Here is a 23,504-nt window from a genome sequence, read left to right as displayed (position 1 = left end):
AGGGAGTTCGGGATACCCCAAGCTGGCCCCATTCCTGCCACGCTAAATAGGACCCTCTTAATCCCTCCCAACGGCCCACAGAAGGCATCCCCACCGCAGCCAGCTGCCATCCCCACTTACCATCCTGCCTCACCAAGCCCTGCTGGATATAGCGAATGTATGTGAAAAAGTTGCACACCGCTGTGATCTGAGGGAGAGAGGGGGAAAAAAGAAAAAGTCAGCTACGGAACTGCTTTGCTTTGCACAGCACCCAGCAGCAGAGCAGGAGAGCTCTTAGTGTTCGGCACCTGAGAAATAGTACCACGTACCACCAGATGGAAAGAGATAGGAAGAAAGCTGGCAAAAAAAAAAAAAAAAAATCCAAATTCTGGGCATATGCAATCCCATCCCAAGATATTACACTATCCATGAGACACACTGTGGAAGAACTCTAATCTACTGCAGGTTTGAGACATAAGTAATCACTACTTAATGTGGCAGCAAAGTCCACGATCTTCCTTCAAAGAGCACTGTTCTCCGACCGAATGAATATCTTTGGAGTCAAAGGTTTGTGCAGAAAGCGTGTGTGCAGGGAGGTAAGGGTGTTCATGACACATTACTTCGGTGCCAGTGACAAAAATTAGTCAACTTAAGTCCATGCACAAAACCAACTTTTTGTCTCAGAAAGTCACATGTTGCAGGATCAGCTCTTCTGATATGCAACTCAGGAAAGAATAAACTTCTAAAATGCTCTATTGAATCATAGCCCCAGCAGCAACATTAACAAATCATTCACCTTCTCCCTTCCCTCCAAAGAAAGGACAGCTTGTTCTCATAACCATTTGAGTCACTGATCTGTACTGGAACAGTAATAAGAGCCAGCATTTAAAGAGCAGAAAATTACTGTGTTTTACAAAGGAGAATTAAAAAATAATAATAAAGCAAAACAATCAAAGCCCTGTACTGAATCACTCCATGGAAAGCGAACATGCTGAAGACAACTTGCCTGAAGAAACATAAGGCAGAGCACCAGAGCACAAGGCAGGGCTGGAGACCTGCACCCTAGTCATCGACCAAGAGTCACCTCGACTCCAGGAACAAATTCAAGCCCCTCCTCTGTGTCTCTGTCAGTTTGAGAGCCCCCAAGAGCTCCTCCATCTCAGGGCTTGGAACAATTTTGGAGGGTGGAGGCACCCTGGGAAGGTGGAAGACTCACCCTGGCCCTGCAGGATGGTGAAATGTAGTAGTAATTCCCAGAATCGCCCAGCATGATGCGGTGCTTGCAGGTCCTGGGGAGGCCACTCAGAGCACATTTCCTGCAGACAAAGAAAAAACACTTCAGCCTTCAGCAATCTGGCGGCACAGCAGAGCACAGCAATTCAACAGCCCCAAGACTATCCCCAAGAGGTGGAAGTGGGAGCTCAGAAGCCAGACGCTGTGTCAGTTCAGCATGAAGAAAATATGAGCCTTTTGCTCCTTGAAAGATTTGATAAATGGCAAGTTTAGGAGACCTCAGGCTAAATATCTGGAACCATGAATTATTTCATGCCCAAGCAAACCAAGGCTGTACCCTTTCCCTGGCAGACAGCCCAAAATAAAACCACATAAAATATTAAAGAGGTGAGGCTGGAGCAGAGCATAACAAAAGTCATCTGGTCTCTGCACATCTCCTCCATGTTCCAGGCAAGGCTTTTGCTGAAGGCGTTCTGCTGAGGTGTATCAGCTTTCCTGGTGGGATGCAAACACGCTGGCTGGGGACCAAACCTGGCCTCAAAACAGGTAAATCCAGCATTTGAGCAGAATTTGCTCAGGCTGAGAACTCAAAACAAGCCACACCGCAGCCTTTATGCCAGGCTCCTATTCATTAATTTGGGCCTGATTCGGACCTACACTAGTTGAAGCCACATGGAGTGACTTTGTACTGACTCCAGGGGCCTTTGGATAAGGCGTGCAGTTCCTAAGAATCCCTTCTTGTGCAGACAGGGAAGATGCTTGGCTTCACAACTGTAAGGAGACTTCAGACCGACTGAAGAAAATAGTCTTTTCAAGACAGCTCAGCTCCCAGGAAGACCACCAAAAGATGTAACCAGCAAGGGTGCAGCATGCCTCTGTTTTCTTGCCATTTCCTTCCATTATTTGCAAGACGAATGGTTCCCAGCACCAGCCAGTTGCCCTTCCTTCATCACCACTGAAAGCAGCAAAGCAGAATTTTCTGCTGCATAGTCATCACCACATTCCCCAGAGACTTAGTGCTTGCATGGTGGGAAGGGGGACATCACTCCCCAGCTGCAACAAATTGCTTGGTGGGCCATGGAAGATGACAACACGTGGGAGCAGATGTTTCAGAGAGCTCTGAGCATGTCTCTGTGCTTGCTTTCCACTGCTATCAAGGCAATTATTAGCCAAGAATGGAAGCATGGGCTGTAAGTGTTTAGAGGCAATGAGAAGTAATCATTGTCCAAATATTAACACAACCTACAGGGAACAAATCCTCAGAAGGTACAGGATGACTGACACCTTTGTAAATGAGATACTTTTAAGAGGTCCTAAATTTGAGCACTGCAGTGCCCTGGGAAAAAAGAGACTCCTGCTGGTCACTCTTGGCTTGGGTGGTACCATTTGGTGTAACCCCAGCTATCACAGCTGTAGCTAGAAGTAACCTAAACCACAGCATTTGGACACCTGCCCTTCAGCACTCTAGGCACCCCAGGGTGCTTTGCTGGGCATGCCATCATGAAAGCCAGTTGTCTTCAGCACCTCCTGGCCAGCATTTTACCCTGATGCTATACAGGCAATGTCACATCGTGGCCAACTCAGTCCCTGCCCATCTAGACTCCTCAAACTGTTGCACTGAGAACTGCACAGTAGGGTACAGAGAAGTAGGTCTGGCAGGTCCCAGCCTGGGGAGGGACCCCAGCTTTCTCCTTTCTGGCCCACAGCCTGTCCAAAGTTGCCATAAAAATCAGTGGTTTGCATCTGGAAAACAAAGGGGAACACATTCCTTTTGGGTCCTTTATTGCCAATAGCAAGATTCCTTACCATCCTGTCTGGGTGGAAATTAAACAGAGTTAAAAAGTTAGCTTAGTTCAGCTCTAGCCTCAAAGGTGCTAAATTGCACTAAGTTTAGTAACTTGTTAATGGATTAGAGATCTTTGATCACTGACTAAAAAATAAACACTTCACTTACGTTACAATTTGTGACCGGAACCCACTGTGAAGACATAAAAAAAAAATCAAAAGGAAACCAGTAAGGATAAACACAGGATGGGTTGTTCTTGGAACAGGCCTGACACATACTCATGGAACAATTTGCCTAGAGATGACAGAAAATGCAGGAGAGAGGGGTAGGAAAACTGCATGCCAGCAGCATTTACTGTTACAGGAACACCTTCGCTTACAAGTTGCTCTGCTTGAAGGTAAGGGAGGGAAGAACAAAGAGAGCAAGCCCTGACTGAACTTAAATTCAACAGCTGAATAAAATCCCCTATCTTCATCCGGAATATCATGTCACTCCTGCTAGCGCTCCTCTTCTTTGAGGCAACCTCAAGTTGTCTGTCACATCAGATACAGTCACGCAAGCTCGGCAGCATCCATAGCCCCAGTTCTGATGGCAAGGTGACAGCATCAGGTGGGGAAGGTGATATGCAGCAAGAGGAGATCTCTTCTGACCTAGGCTCAAATCCACCTGGTGCATCAGCAAGGTTGGGAGTGCAAGGGGAGCTTAAACCTCACAAGATGCAAGAAGATGAGATAATGCAGCTCTGACTTAATCCTTTCACCCTAGGTTATGCAAACACGCCTTCAGAGAACATTAAAGTTGCTACCTTAAGGGAAAAAAATAAACAAACCTCTCCCAAGCCAAGGGCACTAACGCGTCACTAGGTTATCCCCCAAAACAGTCAACTCCAGTACATCAGCTGAGCTGAGCTAATTCCCCTTAGAATCATAGAATCATAGAATCATCAAGGTTGGAAAAGACCCTTAAGATCGAGTCCAATCGTCAACCTATCACTGCCAAGTCCATCTATACCATGTCTTCAAGCACCATATCTATACATTCTTTAAACACCTCCAGGGATGGAGACTCAACCACTTCCCTGGGCAGCCTGTGCCAATGCTTGACCACCCTCTCGGTGAAGTTTTTCCTAATGTCTAACCTAAACCTCCCCTGGCGCAGCTTGAGGCCGTTTCCTCTCGTTCTATCACTTGTTACTAGGGAGAAGAGGCCGACCCCCACCTCGCTACAACCTGCTTTCAGGTAGTTGTAGAGAGCAATAAGGTCCTTCTCATGTAAAGAGTTGAGCTGAACTACCACTGGTCATAGGCGAGGAGAACACTCAGCTGAGCCCTTTGAACTGTTCAACTCAACTGATTGAGCGAGGCCTGGCCAAACTCCACTAGATGGTACAAAAAGACCAGTAGCAAGGAGAGGACAAGAGAGCATAAGCACGGTTCCTTACTTCGGCCCACCGCACTCTTCTGCTGACACCTTCACCACAGGCAGTGTCTGGGAAGCAACCGGCTCAATGGTGAGTGTATTCTGCTCCACAGCCACTCGCACCAGCTCCGACAGCTGCAGCAAAGAGAAATGAGTTCAGATACGAACGTGCAAAGGTCACCACCATAAAGGTGCAACTTTGGTGCTGCCAGACTGTGCAGCTTTTGTCCTCCTTTTCCAGCACTCACCTCCTGCTTAGTGAAGTCCAGACAAGGTCCTACATCTTCTCGATAAATTCTGTCCAGGAAGGAGCAGGATTTATCCAAAGTTGGAGATTCCTTCCAGGCCTGGAACTCAGCAAATAAAATGGAGTCGACCTGCAGCAAATGTCCAAGAGGAGCAGGAAGAGGGAAGGTGGGTGGAGGGCGAGATACCATATCAGAAGGTATCTGTTACCGTGCAGGTAACCTAACTATGAAACATCTGCTTTGGCATCTAGAAAGGCTCAGACATCACAGAAGTGGCTGAGGGAAGCTGGCTTGCTCCAAGGATCTTTCATCTCCCACCCAGCAGTTCTGTGCCAGACTGACACAGCCATACTGGGCTTATTCTGCCTAAAACCTGCAGGCACCTCTCTATCCCATCTTCCTCCAGGACAGGGCAGCACCTCTGCTGCAGGAAAGCCACCACACAACCATCGAACAGACCAAGCGCCCGCTCAGCCCATGGCAGGAATGACGAGAGGAGTTGAATGGCAAAGCACAGTGGCAATGGCACCCAGGACACAGGAGGCAGGAAAGGATTGCTACAGAAAAGGATGAATTGGAAAAAGCTACTAATAAACAGCCATCAGCAGGACTACATTCAGTGAGCCCAAGTATGAGCTCACAGGGTATGCCAGCCCTTCAAAGACCACTCCAAGCCCAGGACTCTGGTGTTTGGGGAGTCACAGAAGTAATGGGAACACTGGGCAGCCACACAGGCTTGCAGAGGCAAGCTGATTGTAGGAAAGGAGGTCTCTCAGAGGGAACTCAAAGAGTAGGAACAGCTTTCCCCATTCTAATGTCTGCTTGTTGCCTTTTACAGGTGGGCCCGCAAGCATTATCACTGCTCAGCAGAAAAGGACCCATGCCCTGAGCCAGCAGGAAGGTTGCTCCCTCCATCCCTGTCTGGCTGAAAATACTTCAGTCCTGGAGACTCTCTGGGACCTGACATTGAAACCCCAGATGGATCATTAGCGGAACGACCAACCTGACTGACAGGCCATCTCCTTAAAAGGCCAGCAAATCCTATTAAAGCTACCAAAAGGAAAAACAAAACTAAAGAAACCCTGCTGAGCAACACAAAGAACGTAAGTGAACAAAGCTGAAAAAGGTCTGCCTTCTAGCACACTCGCTCTAAGCTGCGGAGACTGCTCACCTGGTACCAGGAGACAGCTTCAGAGCCACAAGATGGAAAAACAAATTGAGAAAAACACAAAACCAAAACAAAACAAAAAAAATGGAGGTTAGCATAAAAGGAAGCTAGAACTGAAAGGCTGGAAGCATGAGAGGCGGATGGGTCCCACCCCTCCCCAGTGCTGTCCAGAAAGGTTACCTGCCGCAAGGATGAGGAAGCATCTGCCCCCAAGGCCTGCCAGCTTGGTTCATAGATGATGTGGATAGCCTTCCCAGGGATGATACAAAGAAGCAGAGAGAGGAGAGCGGGTAACCCAGACTTTGAGGGCAGAGGAAGAGACAGACAGTGAAGGAAAAGGTTTAGAGGGACAAGCAAGAAAGGGAAGTAAAAAACATGAGACAAGACAGAAGATACAAAGAAAGGCTCAAGTCCTCCCTTCCAGGGAAATAAGTGTGCTGCTCGAGACATCACGGGGCCACAAGCCACACCTTTTAACTTCAGCTGGAGGTGCAAAAAGGGAACAGAAATTCTGTCATTTTTAGGCTCAGTTTAAGATGGGGCACATTTTTTCCATAGAGCACCAAGCACCAATTCTCTGAATGCCGGGTTCCCTTTGACCACCTCTCACATAGCCCACTAAGGAATTTGAGGGATGGAAATTACCAAGTTAACAAAAGAACATCCCACCCTTGATACACAAAATTATTAGTTGCTTTGGAAGCTGTAGCCCTGGGATTTTAAGCCCCAGGATATCTGCACCATGTGGAAACTACCTGCACAAAGAAACGAGAGGTCCAAATCTTTAACAAGCACGTCACTTACAAGAGCCAGCGTTTCTCTAAAGATTGTCAACATGAGCTTTGCTGAGGCTGAGCCAAGAACAGCAAAATGAACTACCCAGTGGGCAAAAGTTCTCTCTGCTTACTGTAGGCAGAGGGCAACTGCTACAGGGTAGTCAGTAGTTCACCGAACTGGGCTCTCAGTTTGGAGCTCCTCTGTTCTGACTGGAGGAATGGTTAGCATCGGGAGAGGTCACAGGACCTTAAAAAGATTAAAACCTTTTTTTTCCTAGCCTTCAAAGCAGCTTCTAGCTGACTGCATTTGACTCCAACTTCCAGCATATCTGGACTGTTCCCTGCTTGACCAAGAGAAACCAGGGCATCAGGGCTTCACAGCTACTGAACTGATTTTTTTCCTTTGGCTTTCTTTCTAACATAGCCTTTGTTCCTCTCTGCCTGTGAACAGAGTTAAAGATCTTCATCTGTCGTTGCTATTGCTGTCTCAGGACAACGGCTACAGCTGACGTTGCCTGCAGCATTTAATCCAAACTCTAGCAACAAGAGCACTGCGCGGAAGCTGACAAGGCACATTCATTGAATCCACTGCCAAAAGCAGACATTACCAGTGTTGCCAGCACAGTCCTGTTTGGTGAGGGTATTAATTTCACAAGCGGCCCTTCTGCATATGTTCTCACACAAGCCAAGTGACCAAGTGCCTTCGTGTTCCCTCCACAATTCGTCATGACAGAAGCCACAGCTCCCAAAAAATCACTAGGGAGACATATTCCCCCACCACATTCTCATTTTCCTTCTTCCTGACCAAGCGCCATAAGCCGCCTCCTTTTTGCTTCCCAGGACAGCTGTGTACACATCTGGCTAGTGGAAAGTTCCCAGACGGAAAGGTCCTGCTCACAGGAAGAAGCGTTACTTACACCCATGGTCACAGCAGGTGGGGGACTATCAAAGGATCACCGAAAGGAATTAAACAGGGTTTGTTTGAAAGATATTCACAAATGCTTTGTATGCTTCTCTGCCCAGTTCCTTCCAGTGAGGAAGGAATTAAATATTATTAATTAACGTTCTGCAAAGAAGAGGAAGAACATGCTCAAGAATACAGAACAAGTGACAGAGACCACAAGTTGATGGACGTGTCCTGGTGTCCAAGCCAGACTAGGCAGGGAGAAGAAGCAACAGCAAATCACGCCAGAACAGGTAGTGGACTCAACTGCCAAGACGCAGCAAACAACTGGCTTCTGCTCAGCAGCTCCTGACATATCCCCTCTCGGCACTGGTAACTCCTGGATCTGTCCATGCCCTCCAGGGATCCCTCAGCTGTCCTGACGCAGCCTTCAACACGCTTCCCAGAAGAGGAAATCTCCACAAATGGAAACCCTCCAGAGCCTGCCTCAGCACAAATTTAGGGAACAAGCCACTACTGCACAAACAGCTTCTCCCACCACTGAAACCACAGAGCTCTCCAGGAAGCCCAACTCGGAAGCCGCACAGCTCCCTGAGCCCAGTGACAGCAGTGGCTCCAAGGCCGATGCAGTGAATGGCCCTCACCCACCTCTTTGCACTCATGGCTGACTGGCTCTGGAGTCACATTCTGGCTGGCAGCTGAGACCATTGCGCTGCTGGTGCTTTTGTTTCGCCCATGGCCCTTCCTGAAGACAGCTTTAGAAGGGCTCTGGAGCTGAGGGTGCAGCTCCCGGTTTGGCGAGGAAGGTGTGGATGTGATCACCAGCGTCTTCAGAGCTGTTACCTCTGCTTGCAGCATGTCGATCTGAGGAGACAAGGCAAGAGTCAACAGCACCTTCTGAGCTTGAGCTTGCTGCACCCCACCAAACACTAAAGCCACAGGGAACCAGCTACAAGCCCAGTCATGAAGCCTTCTCCCCATTCTCCCAAATGCCCACCATCACCCAGAATTTTAAACAGGACTAAACAGCAGCTATTTGGGAACCCATCCCTCTGCTCTTCAGTCTGAGCACGTTTTGCCCCAGGCTCTTTATAGACCCAATAACCCAGAAGAAATTTCTCTCTCCTCATAAAGGAACCAGTCGAGCAGCCCTGTGATGCAGCCTTGTCAGGAAATTCCAACTCCCCAGCTCCCTGCTCTATCCATCCCCACAGCTGTGGCAATTAAACAGCGTATCACTTCTCTGTGGTTCCCCTGGCATCCATTTCTCAAAGAGGAGCTGGATCAGCAGCGGACTGCAAGGATGCCTTTTCCCCCTCACTGTATGCTGGAGAGGGAACAGAGCAACTGCAGCATCTCGGAGAGATCGAGCTGCAGGCACTTTACTCTCCTCCAGCCAACAAGCAGCACCACGGCCAGGCTGGGCAGAGATGGCACCAACCTGGCACAGGGATCAAGTCACAGAGAGTACAGTTCTCACCTTCCCCCGTGCCTCCCTCAGCTGTTTCTCTGACGCCGCCTGCTTAGTGTTTGCTTCTCTCACCATCTTGTGCGCTTCCTGGACCAGAGAGAATTTTAGTCTGCCTGTTGCAGCCCCAACTCGTAAAGCCACCAGAGCAGGCCAAAGCTCTGCCATATCGCATGCTCTGGGCAAGCAAGCAGGGGGACAGACATCACTGCTACATCCAAGGGTTTTACTCTGTCAGCTGTGAAATGCCTTCCCCCGGAATTTCCCAGAGAAGGCTCTCAGTGCCAGAGCCTGGAGTGCATCCCCCTTCTAGGAGTGTACTTGGCTAAATTAAAGAGTCCAGCTGGCTGAGTCCAAGGTCACCTCTTTCACTGCTATGGGCTGCTGTGAAGAAAGCTAGAAGTGCCTGCCCCTCCTTGCCCTTGGGAATTGCTTTAAAACTGAGGCTTTAACATTAGCACCCACCTGTGCTACATCACAGCTGTGTAGCAGCTGTGTCTGTGCCCAGTCCAACACCTCTGCGACTCTGACCTTGACTCAGACTCAGTAGCTTGGCTTCCTGACTTGACCTCAGGCCTGCATTGTCACTGCAGACTTGCTGGTTAATCACTGGGCTGTTTTCTGGCCCTGACTGCTGTCTGTGGCACAGATCCTGATCCAGACTTGCTGTTCCACGTCTTGGCTCCTCGCTGGTGAGGTCACTGCTCTCGCCTGACTTGTTATTGCACTTGGCTCCCACTTCCCTTGAGGAGCAGCGAGCCCTCACCGCGCTGGGCATGGATGCAACACAGCAGGAGCTGTAGCTCAGGTGGGGGCCAAATGGTGGAGGCTAGCTTAAAAGCATCTCCCACAGGAAGAGGGGAGCAGTGTGAGTCCCAGCTGAGGCCTCCCGCAGTGCTGTCTGGAAGCGGTCTGTCCAAGGCCACCAAAGGAAGGGGACAGCCCTCAACTACTAGATCTCTAAGTTCGCCTTGAGCCCAGGCAGCCAAATCTCCAGGAGGGGGATGCTCTCTTGGCCCTCACACTCAGCACCAGCTTGTGTTTCAAAGGTACAGATGGGCTCTGGCTTTCCTCACTGCCCAGTCAAATCCAGACATTAGAGCTGCTGGTAAATGGGATTTTTGCCAGGATAGAGCTTGGCAAGAATCACATTACAAAAAAAAAAACAACCAACAGGCCTTCTGAACACTCAGTTGAGCACAGTATATGAGGACAACCAGCTTGCTCCCACCCCAAGCAAGGGCTGACACGAGCCAGGGAATCATCTCTATTACACAGCAGCTGCTGTCCAGACTACAGAGCAGACACGGGAGAGGGACAAGGAGCTATGCTTAGCTCCAGCTACAGGCATCCCCACATCTGTTTTTGCTACCAGATGTACAGACCCGGAACCACTGTGCTCTTTACGCCACCCCACAGCTGCCAGAAGGGGAAAGAAATGCATGCAAATGCTCCCCAGGAGCAGGTACAAGCCCCTGCTCTGAAGCTGCGAGCGCCTGTAGCGCTGCCCAGCTCTGCTTCTCCAAGTGGGAAAGAACAACAGGGGAAAGAAGGAAACCATGGGAGGAGATGGCTGGAAGTTCAGGGAAAGCCTGTCTTAAAGGAGTTGGATGTAAGCTTAGCTTAAGAAATGATGGGAAAAGGAAGAGGGTGGTACCTCAAAAAGGCTAGCTGTTAACTCCTCTAGTTCCTGCTCCAGTTGTTCTCTGACTTTTGACAATCTCTCACATTCTTTGTCCTTCAGCTTCAGCTCCTGTTTAGGAAACAGAGAGGGACACATGAGCTCATAGGAGGCCCCAGTAGTGCTGATGCCTGCTTACCCCCATCTGTCAGTCACAACCTTCCCTCCCCACCACGGCATGGATCCCCGGCCCAAGACTCCTGTCGCTAAACCCTGTACCACGCTCCATGTCACCAAAGGCATCCCTCCACAAGTTGTAGCAGACTTTTGAGGCTGGAATTGCTCATTTGCCATTAGCAAGGAGGCTCCATAGTAAGCACTGCCTGCCTCAAGACGCTTTCTGCAGCAGGTTTCCAGGACTAATTTGGATGTTGGCACGGAGGCTTTGGGTCAACCTAGCAACCGATGTCCGGCTCCAAAGCACTTTATGGCCACCTCAGCTCAATCTCTCTCCTCTTCTGCCGGCTCCAGACTGCGGCACAGCCACATTCAGACCCTGCTTCCCTCAGCACCACCTCTAGGAAAACCCCCACTGCTCAAATCTGTGCTGCCATCCTCAGGTGCTCTCACAAACTCTGGGCCTTACCTTTTGTGCTTTGTGCAGCTCTTCCTTCAGGAATTCAGACCCCTTTTCACGGATCTCCACTGAAGAGCTGCGTAGACGTGACACATTGAGCTGCTCGGTGGACTGGGTCTCATCCGCACCTCCAGCATCCTGGCATCCACTCTCTGGCTCCTCCTTGCTGCCTTTGGATGGCATCAGTGGCTTCCAGCGTCCCACGGCTGGTTGCTTCTGGCCGTCTTCCTCAAAACTGGCCTGGCTGTGGGGTACCAGCACAGTGAAACTTTATATGGGGGCGATTCACAGCCCTCCTCTAACACTCACAGCACATCCACCTCCAGCCTCTCACAGGCACCGAAGTGAGGCTGGGAGGGTGATGGTATATGAAGAAGGCAGGGCTGGCTTCGAGGACCTGCTTTGTGGCCAGCAGCACCAGTTCCTTTACCCTGCATGCAGGCACTGCCTCCCTACTGAAGTGTTTCACCCTTTTGGCATGGATTGCTTCCAGACCAGCAACAGAAGAGATTATGGTCTAAAATAAAGACTCTGGGGGAAATCTCTACTCCTATCCTGGGATCTTTAAGAATCACACAAGTTCAAAGACACTGCTTCCCCAACTGAAGGGAAGTAGCAAGAAAAAGACAGTACCACACTCTCATTCCCTAGCAATATACAGGCCCTAATCCCCTCCACTGCAAACCCAGCCCTCCTCTCCCCAAACCCCTGCTTCAGAGGGGAAAACTCCATTTTTAACTTACTAGTTTCCCACCAAAGTCCAAAGACAGAACTGTCTAAAATACTGTATTCCCATTGAGCTCAGCTAAAGCCCTATTTCTTAGTTTCCATGGCTGTAAAGATGTAAGAGAGGAAACCAGAAGAGTCACCCAGGACACTGTTCCCCAGTGCTCAGTAGGACTTTGTCACCTGTGAGCAGACTAACACAGACCCTGGAAGAGGCTGACGAATTTAGTAGGCTTTGCAGCTGCTGGCATCTTGCAAGAGGAAAACGTAGGCTTGAGTGCCTGCAGGGTAGGGCACTGCAATCATAGTGTTGCCTAGAGCACGTGCATCCCCCTTCCTTCATGCATTGAGCTGTCCTCACGTGGTCACCTGCCATTTGAAGTTAGCGGGAGCGCGATCAAGCCTTGCACGCACAGGAGCTTTCTATCATGTCCAGCCACTCAGCAGGCCACACGCACTGCACTACAGATTAACCTGCTGCCAGTTATCTCCGGGTCACAAGCCTCAGTGCTATCCTGGTCCATGCACAGCACCAGTCCCTCCTCCCTCACACTCCTGGCTACTGCTTCTTGCCTGCCACCTTCTCCCGCAAAGAAGCTATCACCTTCTTTCGGTTAGGTTCACTTTCTGCTCTTCCCTTTCCCCCAACCTCTGTATTTTCCTCTCCTGAATTTGCCCTGCGTCCTGTATTCCAGCCAGGCCGCACTCCTCCCCCTCGCTCTGACTCCAGCTCCATACTGCACGACAGAGCATGGACTGGGCTTATCTCCTCAGCCACGTGCAGCTCCAGAGAGCCTTGTTCTCCCTCATCTCACCCAAACACAAAAGGCGGTCAAACCACGAGGCCCAAATACTGACAAGCCTTCCTCTCCTAGGCTGTGCCACCCAGCAACAGCGTGGTGCTACCACCTTTTCTGCTCAAATTGCTCCCTTTCTGTCCTCCCAAAGCTGTCCACGAGCAGCAGTTGTCCAGAGTCATCTTCCAAAGAGGGAAAGAAGCAGCAAATACCAGCTAATTCAGCTCAGGTACCCCAGGAAAGCATGTGGAAAACTCTCTGAACCCTTGGAAGACAAAAAGCACAGGATCATCCCTGCTGCCGTGCTGTGCCATGCCATGCCATGCCAACTAGACAGCATTTTGACTACAGAACCGGGGGAAGGGGACATGCAGTCGGTATCATAGATTTTGTTGACCTCTCTGTTGAGCAAGAACAAGTGAAAGCACCAGAAGGATGGTCACACAGCAGTGCTAAGATGGTAGGAAAGGACAGAAACTAACTAGCGTCCCATTGACTTCACCTGCTTTTACTGAACATTCACTGGGAAGATCTAGAAAAGGAGGCTCATCCTGGTGATGCTAATAAATTTGGAAGTGTGGAAAATAACATAAAAGGGCGCCCTGAGGAGAGGGCAAGAAAATAAAATTAGTTTTGGCCAGAGGAAGAAGGACAGACAGTGCCTCCAAGCAAAGATAATTCACCTTGAGCTATTCAGCATGCTGGGACCGCTTGATAAAAAGCCGTACGGACAACCATGGAGGGTTACGCCTGACTGAGCAAGCCATGACCAACGGGAACCCCCAGACTGGGCAGGCATCTACAGCTTGAGGTGCGAGAGAGCGCACAAGTGCGAACTACGTGGTATCCAGGGCGTGCAGTGCCTCCTCCATCCAGTTAGGCTGCTCTGTTGGCACATTTGGTTAATCAGAGGAAAGGCAGAACTGCACAGAAGAAATCAAATGGTTTAGAAAGGTCAAGATTAGCTAATGCGGATCACTCGCCTCAACAGTGACATCATTAATGGGATGAGGAGGTCTCCAAAGGCTCCGAACACTAAGGAAGGGGAGGGATTGAGCAAGAGAATGACCCAAAGGAAGGAATTAAAACCATTACAGGAAGGTGGGGACGTAATGAGACCAATTCATCCCAGAGACGAGGGGAGGTTCTCTGCAACGGATTTGCCACGGAGCAGAGGAAGCATGCCAAACAGAGAGGTCTGTTCAACAGTTAAACCATTTCTCAGTGGAAGCCCTCTCTGCCGTGGACTTTCGAGATTAGACAGGGTACGTTGCAGAGAACACATCTCTCCAGGTTCTGCTGCATTAGAGAAGAAACACACCAGAAGGGCCCCAGCCAGCCCGAGCACCTCCAGCTTCTCTGATCAGAAGGAAAAAAAAAAGAAAAACAGAGCATAGAGGGAAAGCTAGATTCAAAACCAAGCAGCTAGCAAAAAAAACATAGCAGCAGCAAGGAACAGGGACATTTCAACAGTCGACTAGACTACTAAGACAGCCAATCTAACCCATACATAACAGGAAGAAAAAAAAATGTTGTTTCTTTATGAATCTCAAGTTCTCGGATGAAAGGACCACCACATACACTCGCGCTCTCTGGCTGATCTTTCGTGGAAAAATGCGTCATATCCTAAAGGTCCCACACTGACACAAGAAATGCAGACTTAGACAAAAAAAAAAACAAAAAACAAACAAAAAAACCAACTTTCTAAAGTTGGACTCTGTAGAAAAAGCAAAAAAATGTGCAGGATCCGCACTTTTTTCCAGCGGGCCCCACATGTTTCCTGCAGGGCCGATCTGAGAGGGTTATTTCCCGTACGAACAGCCCGTGGGTCTCTCCAGGTTAAACTCCTGCCCCGGCTTGCGAAGAGGACCCGGCTTCTCCATCCCCACCAGGACAGACGCCTGGCCGCCGCCGTCCCGCACCGCCACGGATCGGCATCGGCCGGGGCGCTCGCTAACGTGCCTCTCAAAGGCTTTTGGCAAAGCATATGGTAGCGTTTTATAATTTCTGTATGTTATATTTCTTATATTTGCCTCGGCAGGCAGCAATCCCCCGCTGCGTCCTTACGCCTGCGGGTCGCCGGTGGACACGGCATCTTCTTATTCTGCCTCCTCGCTTGACTTCCACAGGCAAACAGGCGCCTGGAGAGCAGCCCGAGCCGGGAGGCTCTCGGCTGCAAGGACGCAAGGTGTTAACAGCAAAACCAAGCAAACCCGATGGGAGTCCATGGGGAAACTCAGCCCGGCGAGACGCCCCTTGTCCCAGCACCCGGCGGCGGCCGGCTCCCACCCCTGCCTGCTCGGAGGGGTTCGGTCCGGAGGCCCGCCGAGCCCCGCCGCCGCCGGCCAGGCCCCGCCGCCCTCAGGCTCCCCAGCCGGCGGGGCCGCGCTCCCGGACCTACCCCCGCCGCATCGCTGGGTCCCGCCGCCGCCGCCGCTGCTCACGGCGGAGGAGCCCCCGCCGCCGCCGCCGCCGCCGCCATGCCCGCAGCCGGAGCCGTGCCCGGCGCTGCGGCACCGCCTGAAGGACGCGCTCCCGCCGCGGAGGGCGGGAACGGCGGGGGCACCACGTGATCCCCGCGCCCCGCCGGTCCCGGCCGCAGGCCCTGCCACGCGTGTCGCCTGCCGCGGCCCGGGGCCCGGCCCCTCCGCCGCCTTGAGGCCGGCAGGCTTCTCCAGCCGGCACCCCCGGATCGGCTCCGGCGGGTGGGGGCCGGCGGCCCGTCCCCTCGGCGGGTCGCCGGCTGTAACGGCGTTATCGGCCTGACGGTGCTTTCCTTAGAGCTGCGGCCGCCCCAACTGGCCATCGCACCGGTCTCAGCAATAAAACCGGGGGTGCTTCCAGACCCGCGACCCCACGGAAGAGTTTGCACGCCCCGTAAAACGCTTTGCGAATAGACACGAGAAACGCAAACCTCCGCATCCCCGTCAGCGTCCCGGTTTGGGGCTCCTGGCTGGCGACGCCCGAGGTCCGCGCTGCTGGGCTGAGCGAAAAGCTGTCCCGCCGAGCCGAGGTTGCGGCGAGACAACCCCTGCCGCGACGCCGGCACGGGGGAAGCAGTTGTGCGCAAGCGGACGGTGCTAGGATGCGCGGCCGGCACAGCCGGAGGGGCCCTGGGAGAAGGGGTGCGCTCAGCCGGGGATTCAGACTGGTTCCAGTGACTGAGAACAAACCCCCATAAACACATCACCCCTCCCTGGCATGGAGCACGCCCTCAGACTCCCCCTGAATCAGCTCTGTGGGAAGGCTGGGATGTAACGAAGTCATATCATACTGCAAAGTGAAAGGAGGGGGAAATCTGGCCGGTGGGAGAAACGACTTATTAGTGGTGGGCAACAGTGGGACTGGACCAGGGTTTTTAAACTCGGCATTCGGGGAAAGCACTGGGCTTGCCATAGCCTTACGTGAATGAGACAAGTCAGCCTCGTTGTTACTGAGCTTTGGACTTTGGATGCTGTGGCTCCGATTTTTAGCTAGCTCATCCTTGCTCTCGCTGTCTCCGGGAGGCTGCGGGAGCAGGGCGGCTCGCCCAGCAGACGGGAGCAGCCATGTGGCCGCACTGCGTTACGTCCTCTCTGCCAAGCAGCGGGAACACACCATTCTCTGTCCACCCATTCTCCCCCCTGCGTCACCAGCGGTGCACGGAGGAGCCCCTTGGCACAGGGCACACTCATCCTGAAAGCTTTTTCCTCACTTGCTCTGCTCTGCTAGCACAGAGGGGCAAAAATGGTCAGCCCCAGGTGATTCCTGGGGCATTTGGAAATGACCGATCCACTCCACAGCCCGCCAAAAATCAAGAGCTATAGTTCTAGGGAGTTAATCCTCTCACTGGGGCACTACCTACAGGCAGAGAGACAACTGCCACCCGCAGCACTGTGGGGTTCCCACCTCCCCAGAAAGTGCTCCAGGGAATGCACAGCCTGTGTCCCTGTCCCTGGGGCACGTCTACCCTCTGGGACAAAAAGGGCAAAACACTCCTGCTGTTACCCCCGTCCCACAGCGGATCCCACGACCACCTCTGGACTGACAGCTCTGCAATTTTGGCGACAATGCCTCCACTAGACCAAAAACTGTCCCTGCCCTCGCAGGCCGCCCTCAGAGTATGTTTTCCAGATGGGTCCTTCCCCCGCGTTTCCCATCGCGCCTTACCTTGCCATCGCCCTGGGCTTTCCTCCAGGCAGGGGTATCCCCTCCGAGCCTTCGCACGCAGGGGCAGCTCCCTGCCTGCTCTCAGCTGCCCCATCCTCTGCCTCGCTGCCAGACACAACGCCAAAGGCAGGCAAGTTAGACATGGCGATCCTTGTATCCATGGCAGAGCGCCGCTGTAGATACTACACGGGGAGCAATTCCCTGTCCCAGCTTTTCCTGGGTGTCCATGTCATCTACAGTCTTGCCCTGCCTCGTGGCCAGGATCCACGGTGACAGCAGAGGCCAACCCCATGCTCTGAAGTCTCAGAGCGAAGTGTCCAAGAGGTTTGTGTCGATGGCTGTAACCTTTGTTATCTTCAGGGAACTTTTGGGAGGAGGGGAAAGATCTTAGCTTTGCAAGGCAGCACCAGAAGTAATTAGTCTTTGTAATTATTAACTCCCAAGGCCTGGCTGGCAGAGACGGAGGGTCCTCAGATTAGAAAGGCAGAACTGCTTGCAGGATCCAACAAAGGCAGGAAGAACAAGAACTGATAGTGCAGACAGGCAGCGTTAAGAGGGGATGTGCTGGAGATGCTGAACCCCAGCCACTTGCAAAAATAACTTGTCACAAGGTGACAGTGGCATGGAAGTACCCTGCTCTCTCCCACATTATTTCCCATTTACATTTCATGGAAATCACTGACTGCTGGCTACTGAAGTGTGACAAGATCCACTTTGCCTCCTGCAAGTCTCCCAGCAAGGCACAGACCTGTTGTGAAGGCCCTGACGTGGTACCTCCCCCCTGCCACAGGCATTTTTAGTCACCCTTTTTTTCCCCTCGTATCTTCCCCACTTCTGCTGCCTCTGCTCCCTCCCTTGTACCCCACTCCTCTCACATCCCTCCTGCAGATCCACCTTGCCAAGCTACTGACCTCCCTGACTCTTCATCTTACGTTTCTCATCCTCCCACCTCCTCCAGGCAAAGCAGCATCTTGCTAATGCTTTCTCTGTCTTCTTGAGAGTCGGGTCCCTTGCTCCCCACAGCTCTTTCACAAAGGAGAGGACCCCCTCAATCCTTCCTCTGGGTTTCTCTGACCCAGCTCTGCATCTCCAGCCTGAACACCTCCTCCAGCACCCCAAGCAGACCCCTGTCACTTCTGGAGCCCCTCCACACCATTCCCCAGTGATCTCCTCTCAGCCCAGGCCATAGAGCTACCTTCATATTCCCTCCCAGAGTGCCATATCTTCCTCTGAATTGGTCATAAATGAAGAGCAGGACTCAAAATCATCAGTTTGGCTCAAACAAGGTGCAAGACTGACCTGCAGAGCAAAAGCAGCTCTCAGCTAGGACACCCTGCCCGGCACAGATGCTTCCCAGTCATAGGAGAGGGCTCAGAGTTGCCTTGTCTGCTCATGGATTCAGATCCTACTACAATTTAAAAAAAAAAAAAAAAAAAAAAGGAAAAAAAACAGACGCAGGCTGGGAAGGGAAGGAGAAACAGGGATTATCTTAGAGCTTGGAAAGCAGGACTACTCCCCTGACCCAGCAAACCCAGGCCGGATGTTATTGCCATGAAAACGAGAATGAAAACAAATGGCCTAAAACTCCAGGCTTCATCCACCCACTCGCTCCCCTCCCTCTCGCCGGTCTCGGCCAGCTGTGCAGCACGTTCGCTCAACTGGCTGGAAGGGCTTCAGCAAAGATCCGCTGGGATCTCTGGCTCTAAGATCTCCGATTTCATGGAGGGGATCTGCTTTGATCACCCAACAAAGGGCAGCCCCTGTTCCAGGGCAACAGGGTGAAAAGACAAGACTGAAAAAGCGTCATGCCCAGCTCCTGACTGAGAGCCAGGGGAGCGGGGTGGGCGGCCCGGCCTGGGGCAGCAGCGCTGTATTGCTCAGACGGACACTGCTAAGAGCGGTCGCATCGTGGCACCGAGCAGGGACCCACCAGAGACACTGCTGTTGCTGCGGGTTCTCAGCTGCAGACAGCTGGCAGAGAGCAACCTCACGCTCAGCAGCATCCTTTGAAGGAGGGGTTCAGCCTGAACCCAGGGGAAGAGACACCAGATGGGAAAGAAAGAAGAGAAGAAGAGCAGCTGGGAAACTCAGAGCAAAAGGAGGACTGTCCCTCAGCTTTTTAGGGAGGTCTGTCTTTCTGCTGGCTGCTTTGGTCACTGTTTATCCAAGCCGAAACTTCTCAGTCCTGCATCCTTCCCACAACATCTGCAAGGAGGTAGCAGGCAGTCCCAAGAAGTGACATCCAGGACCAACACATTTGGTCCTCCCTTTGGAACCTAATGCCCACCATGGTGGCTAAGGCAAGAAAAGGGGGACCTCGCCAAGGACTCTTCCCTCCTTTTCATGTCTGTACAAACTGAACTATGCAACGTCAGAGGAAGAGGGAGAGATTTGTCACCCTCCAGGCCCCTGAAAAATAAAATGCAGAGGTTCAGACAGAGATCGGCACTGGGATTTGCAGGGGGATACAGAGCTTGGCACTGAAACCTCAAAGCAACAGAGAGATGTCGTGCTCATACACTGCTGATCTCTCCTGGGCAAAGACATATCTGGATGTGTCAGGGAGTGGTGGCAAAAAAAAACGCTATGAGGTACAGTCAGTCTGTCCGTGTATGGAGCTGTTTGTCCGGGATTCCCAGGCATCCTGCAGCTTGGTCCATGCCTTCCCAAATAGCTGCTTATACACACAGACGCCAACTCCGCCTCACAGGAGCAGGGAGCCTAGTGCTACCAGATGGCTCTTGATTTGCTACAGAGCAGAAAAAAAAATACTAAGACACCTGTAAAAAGCAGTAGAGCTGGCAGGGACATGGCTTCTTCCGCTGGAGCAGCAAGTTACCCCCGCCCTATGTCAGAACAGCACATGGTCCTTGAAGAAAGAAATTATCACACTGAGCCCGAGTGCTATACGGGGGGCAGGCGGCACCCTTAGCGTGCCCCCAGCTCTCAGGGCCCCCCAGGATGGCGCAGAATTAGCGATGAATCCTGCAACACTTATGTTCCCCTTAGGGAAGAAGCCTGGGGGTCCTCACAACAGGACTGAGGGTCACTGCATCCTCTTCAACCATTCATGGCCAGCTCAAACCTCAGAGTAAATCCTGTCTGTGCAAAACAGCACCTCCTCAGATACTTTCCACTTTCTTTTTTTTTAATTTTTTTTTTATTACTTCAGATTCCAGTGAAGAATGTCAGTTTGAGAGACACCCCTGATGCCAGCTGCCTCTGTGTCTATCTCAGCACTGAAACCGGAGAAGGGAAAGGGATTTCACCAAGCTTTGGGACCCACAACATCCTTCTGAGAAAAGCACTTGTTATTCTCTGGGAGAAAGCAAGGAGGGCACCGGGCCTTTCCCAGACAGCTGCAGCTAACTCGGTGCAGAGAGTGGCCCTTTGGGGTTCCCAAAGCGGGGACTCACTTCCCATCACAGCAACTCAACCTCCGTGTCTGTAAAATGGAGAAAATGAGAGTGATGCCAGGGCTGTGAGACTGAGGATGGATGGCAGCACCTCCTTGCTTCCTCCTCTGCTGCTGTGCAAGGCAGGCTTTCAGACCAGCATCTTCCTCAAGGCCTGCAAGGACTGAGGCCACAGGAGACGTGAAAAGAGATCTAAGCAGCGCTGCCACGCTGGTAGCCCCCGAGTTATTTACTTTCATGTTAAATTCCACAAATATTTCATGCTGTCCTAACAGCAGCTCTGAACCAGACGAGCTGCCAGCTGAGCTGCTCTCAGAGGAGGGCAGCAGAGTCCCCCAGATGCCAGCACATCCCTCCACAACGAGCAGGACACTTGAGGTTTTGCTGCTTCGTGTTAGTCCAGCAAATGTCTCACCCGAACCATTTTTGTCCCCCTGCCCCATGTGGGGTTGAGGGCTCAGGCACTGAGACCCTCAAGAACTGCCTCAGCCTGCCTGTCTGCTATTTCCTTCTCTCTGGATACCTCCCCAAAGGGTAGGACCAAAGGAGCAGGGCCCTTGCGTGGACCACCTTGCCTTCAGAGAGGGTCCATCCCCGTGCTCGCTCAGCTCTTACCCCCATTCACAAAGCTCTTCGGCATTTCGAGACATTGTCATGATCCTGAGTCACTTGGAGACCCTGTCCCAAGCCTTTGGGGGCAGCCACAACCTAGGAGCAAAGTTTCAGGGACTTCATAGCAAGCCCAGACCCATAACAGAGCAGATGACACAGTAAGTACACCTCTGAGGGACGAGACTGTCCCAGAGCCTCAGCAAAACCAGGAGACCCCAGCTCCTGTCCCAGACAGATGCCACTCACACAGGGGTAGCCACCTCAGGGTCTGAAACAGCACCCCTGCCTCGCTGCTCACCCAGGGCAAGGCTTCAGAAAGGGAGAACAGCTGGGGTGGTTTGGTCCTGGTGGACGCTTCTCCTTCCCCCCGAGCCGGCCGGTGCTGCTTATGACAGTAAGTACAAAGCTACGTGCTCCTTCCGTCAGTACGATGAGTTTGCTGTGCCTGGGCCAGTGAGGCAACCCCATCCTCACTAGCCTCTGGCTGCTGATAAGAGCCCTTATCTAGTTCCACACCTTGAATGTGAGCTGTCCCAGTGGCCTTCCATGTGCCCTGCTTCTCCTGCCAGGTCTGTATCTCACACTACAGAAGCATCACGCTGCCGTTTCTCTTCTGCATTGCCCTCCCACCTACCCAGAGCCAGTCACCCCTGGCAGGGGGGCTCCCGGGCCAGGGAGCTGCAGCACGCCCAGGGATGCAGAGTGTTCATGTGGGAAGGACGCTGGCAAGGCCAAGTGTTCCAGGTCCACCCCTTCCTCCTGCAATTATACACGTTCTCCCAACGCATAGCCTCCCAATCGCATGGCCAGATGTGGTAACTTACTCCCACCAGATGTGTGCCCACGTCTGCTGTCACGCAGTCCAATACAGAGCAGCTTCCACCCGGACACTAGCAGAAGTCAGGAGATCTCCATGTTTTTTTTGCCAGGTGGAAGAAGCAAGGATTGCGCCCTCCATTTCTATTGAAAAGCAATCAGGATCAGAGGTAATCCAACACACTACAGCCCACACCAGAATTAAAACCTCAGATGCTGGCATTGAGTCCCATGCTTTTAACTATCATCTCCCCACCGTTGGCAGCAATCCCCAGGGCTGCACCAGAAACCTCTCATTAGAGAGATGCCAGGCAGCACCTGCTTCAGTGAAGCAGTGACACAACACCCTCCCCTTGTCCAGGTTCGGCCACGCAGAGAGGAGAAATCTACAGTTTGGACAAATTAATCCCCGCCGCTGATGCTAAACAAGTGTCAAAGCCACAGGCACATAGACCAGCACAAGAGAAAGTTGGTTATTACAAGAACTACCTCTTCATTTAATGTCACTGGAGACTTTGCTACCTCCTTGCTTGGAAAGAGCAGTGAAAAAACACACATGGCAACCCCACAGAGCACAGGGTTGCTGCCCCGGCGCCGGCTGACAGTGAAGGGTGCATGCCACAGCAAGACTGATTTGGCAAGAAAGGATCTTGATTCAGAGGCTCTTGGAAGGGGAATGTCTCAAAGACTTGACAGGAGAGATTGCAGGAGGTGGTGGAAGAGAAGGATGGTCACAATTGTGAGGGACAGCTTGGGAGCAGAAAAGGGACTGAAGATCCTGGAGAGACAGAGGCAAGGAGTTCTCCGGCTTGGTGGAGGCTTGAGGACAAAGGCAAGGAGCTGTGTTTGGCAGGGTGGCACGCAAGAAAGAGCAGTGACAGCCCCCAAATGCTGCTGGAGAAGCAAGCGGAAAAGAAAGTGAACACACGGAAGGAGTCTTGGGGAGCCAGTGGCAGAGTGGAAGTCCCCCAGCATCCAAACCACAGCTGGAAGAGATGGCAAACTCATCCAGGGACAGCAGAGACAGTGAGGAGTTAGAGAGAAACGTCCTCCAAGAGCCAGGCAGAGCATGGGCCAGGCGTTTCACCGACCCAAGGAGCTTCCCCAGGGAAGAGAGGGCTGCACAGCCCCAAGGGTGACACATGTTGTAGCCGTTGTGGAAAATTCCAGCCCTGCTTAATCTCCTGGGGCTCCTGTAAGATTGTGACACAGAGAAAGGGACCAAACAGGAAAGAATTAGAGGGAAAATGCCTCTCTTCTGGCAGCCACCATGGCTGTGCCAGGAGTTAGCAGCAGCAGCTGTGGAGCAGCCAGCCCTGCCTCCCCCTTCTCCGGCCGCCTCTATAAACACGCAGGGCTTACTCAGAAGATTAGAAGGGAACAGGGCAAAAGACAACAGAGTCTCTTTTGTAATGAGGGAGGATTACGGCATCAAGTGACCGGCTGCAGCTCCCAAGTGGGTTTCAGGCTCCTTAGCACACCGTGTCTGTCAGGTTCAATCCCCCCATGAGCCAAGGGGGCACGAGGAGGCAGGCCGTGGTGTGGGCCACAAAGGACCCAGCAAGGACACGTGCGGGACCAAACCTCCACAGCCTCCAGCGCAGCTCAGGAGCCCATGACTGTAAGTATCTAGTCCTCCCAAGAGCAGATAGGTTCCTTCAAAGATCTATCTTTCCTTCCTGCCTATCTGTGACCTCCTCTCCCTCTATCTCTCCACTCTGTCTGCTTGTTCTCCGTCTTTGCAATAGC

The 23,504-nt window shown here is 52.2% G+C and overlaps 1 protein-coding gene across 11 annotated transcripts in view; it reads right to left on the bottom strand.

The window, feature by feature from the left end:
- Positions 1 to 23,504, bottom strand: part of RAB3IL1 (RAB3A interacting protein like 1) — a 39,109-nt gene that overhangs the window by 13,544 nt on the left and 2,061 nt on the right. For 2 of the 11 annotated variants that reach the window (XM_087742112.1, XM_087742122.1), the window contains exons 1-10: positions 21,238 to 21,690; positions 11,249 to 11,483; positions 10,639 to 10,734; positions 8,994 to 9,071; positions 8,162 to 8,377; positions 4,666 to 4,794; positions 4,440 to 4,552; positions 3,167 to 3,190; positions 1,196 to 1,295; positions 121 to 187 (exon numbers count right to left, since the gene is read on the bottom strand). In XM_087742112.1, coding sequence (XP_087598238.1) covers positions 121 to 187; positions 1,196 to 1,295; positions 3,167 to 3,190; positions 4,440 to 4,552; positions 4,666 to 4,794; positions 8,162 to 8,377; positions 8,994 to 9,071; positions 10,639 to 10,734; positions 11,249 to 11,483; positions 21,238 to 21,407 — 1,228 coding nt within the window. In that variant the 5' untranslated portion in view covers positions 21,408 to 21,690. Of the gene's footprint in view, positions 1 to 120; positions 188 to 1,195; positions 1,296 to 3,166; positions 3,191 to 4,439; positions 4,553 to 4,665; positions 4,795 to 8,161; positions 8,378 to 8,993; positions 9,072 to 10,638; positions 10,735 to 11,248; positions 11,484 to 13,445; positions 13,649 to 15,163; positions 15,329 to 16,911; positions 17,439 to 18,210; positions 18,320 to 20,942; positions 21,164 to 21,237; positions 21,701 to 23,504 lie in introns of those variants that run through there. The other 9 variants (XM_087742161.1, XM_087742198.1, XM_087742131.1 and 6 more) reach the window with 8 other exon arrangements.

Source organism: Nipponia nippon, unplaced genomic scaffold, assembly GCF_047370975.1.
Source record: "Nipponia nippon isolate SJK-2023a ecotype South Korea unplaced genomic scaffold, ASM4737097v1 scaffold_10, whole genome shotgun sequence".
NCBI classification, from domain to species: domain Eukaryota; kingdom Metazoa; phylum Chordata; class Aves; order Pelecaniformes; family Threskiornithidae; genus Nipponia; species Nipponia nippon.
This window is presented reverse-complemented; position numbering and strand designations above follow the sequence as displayed.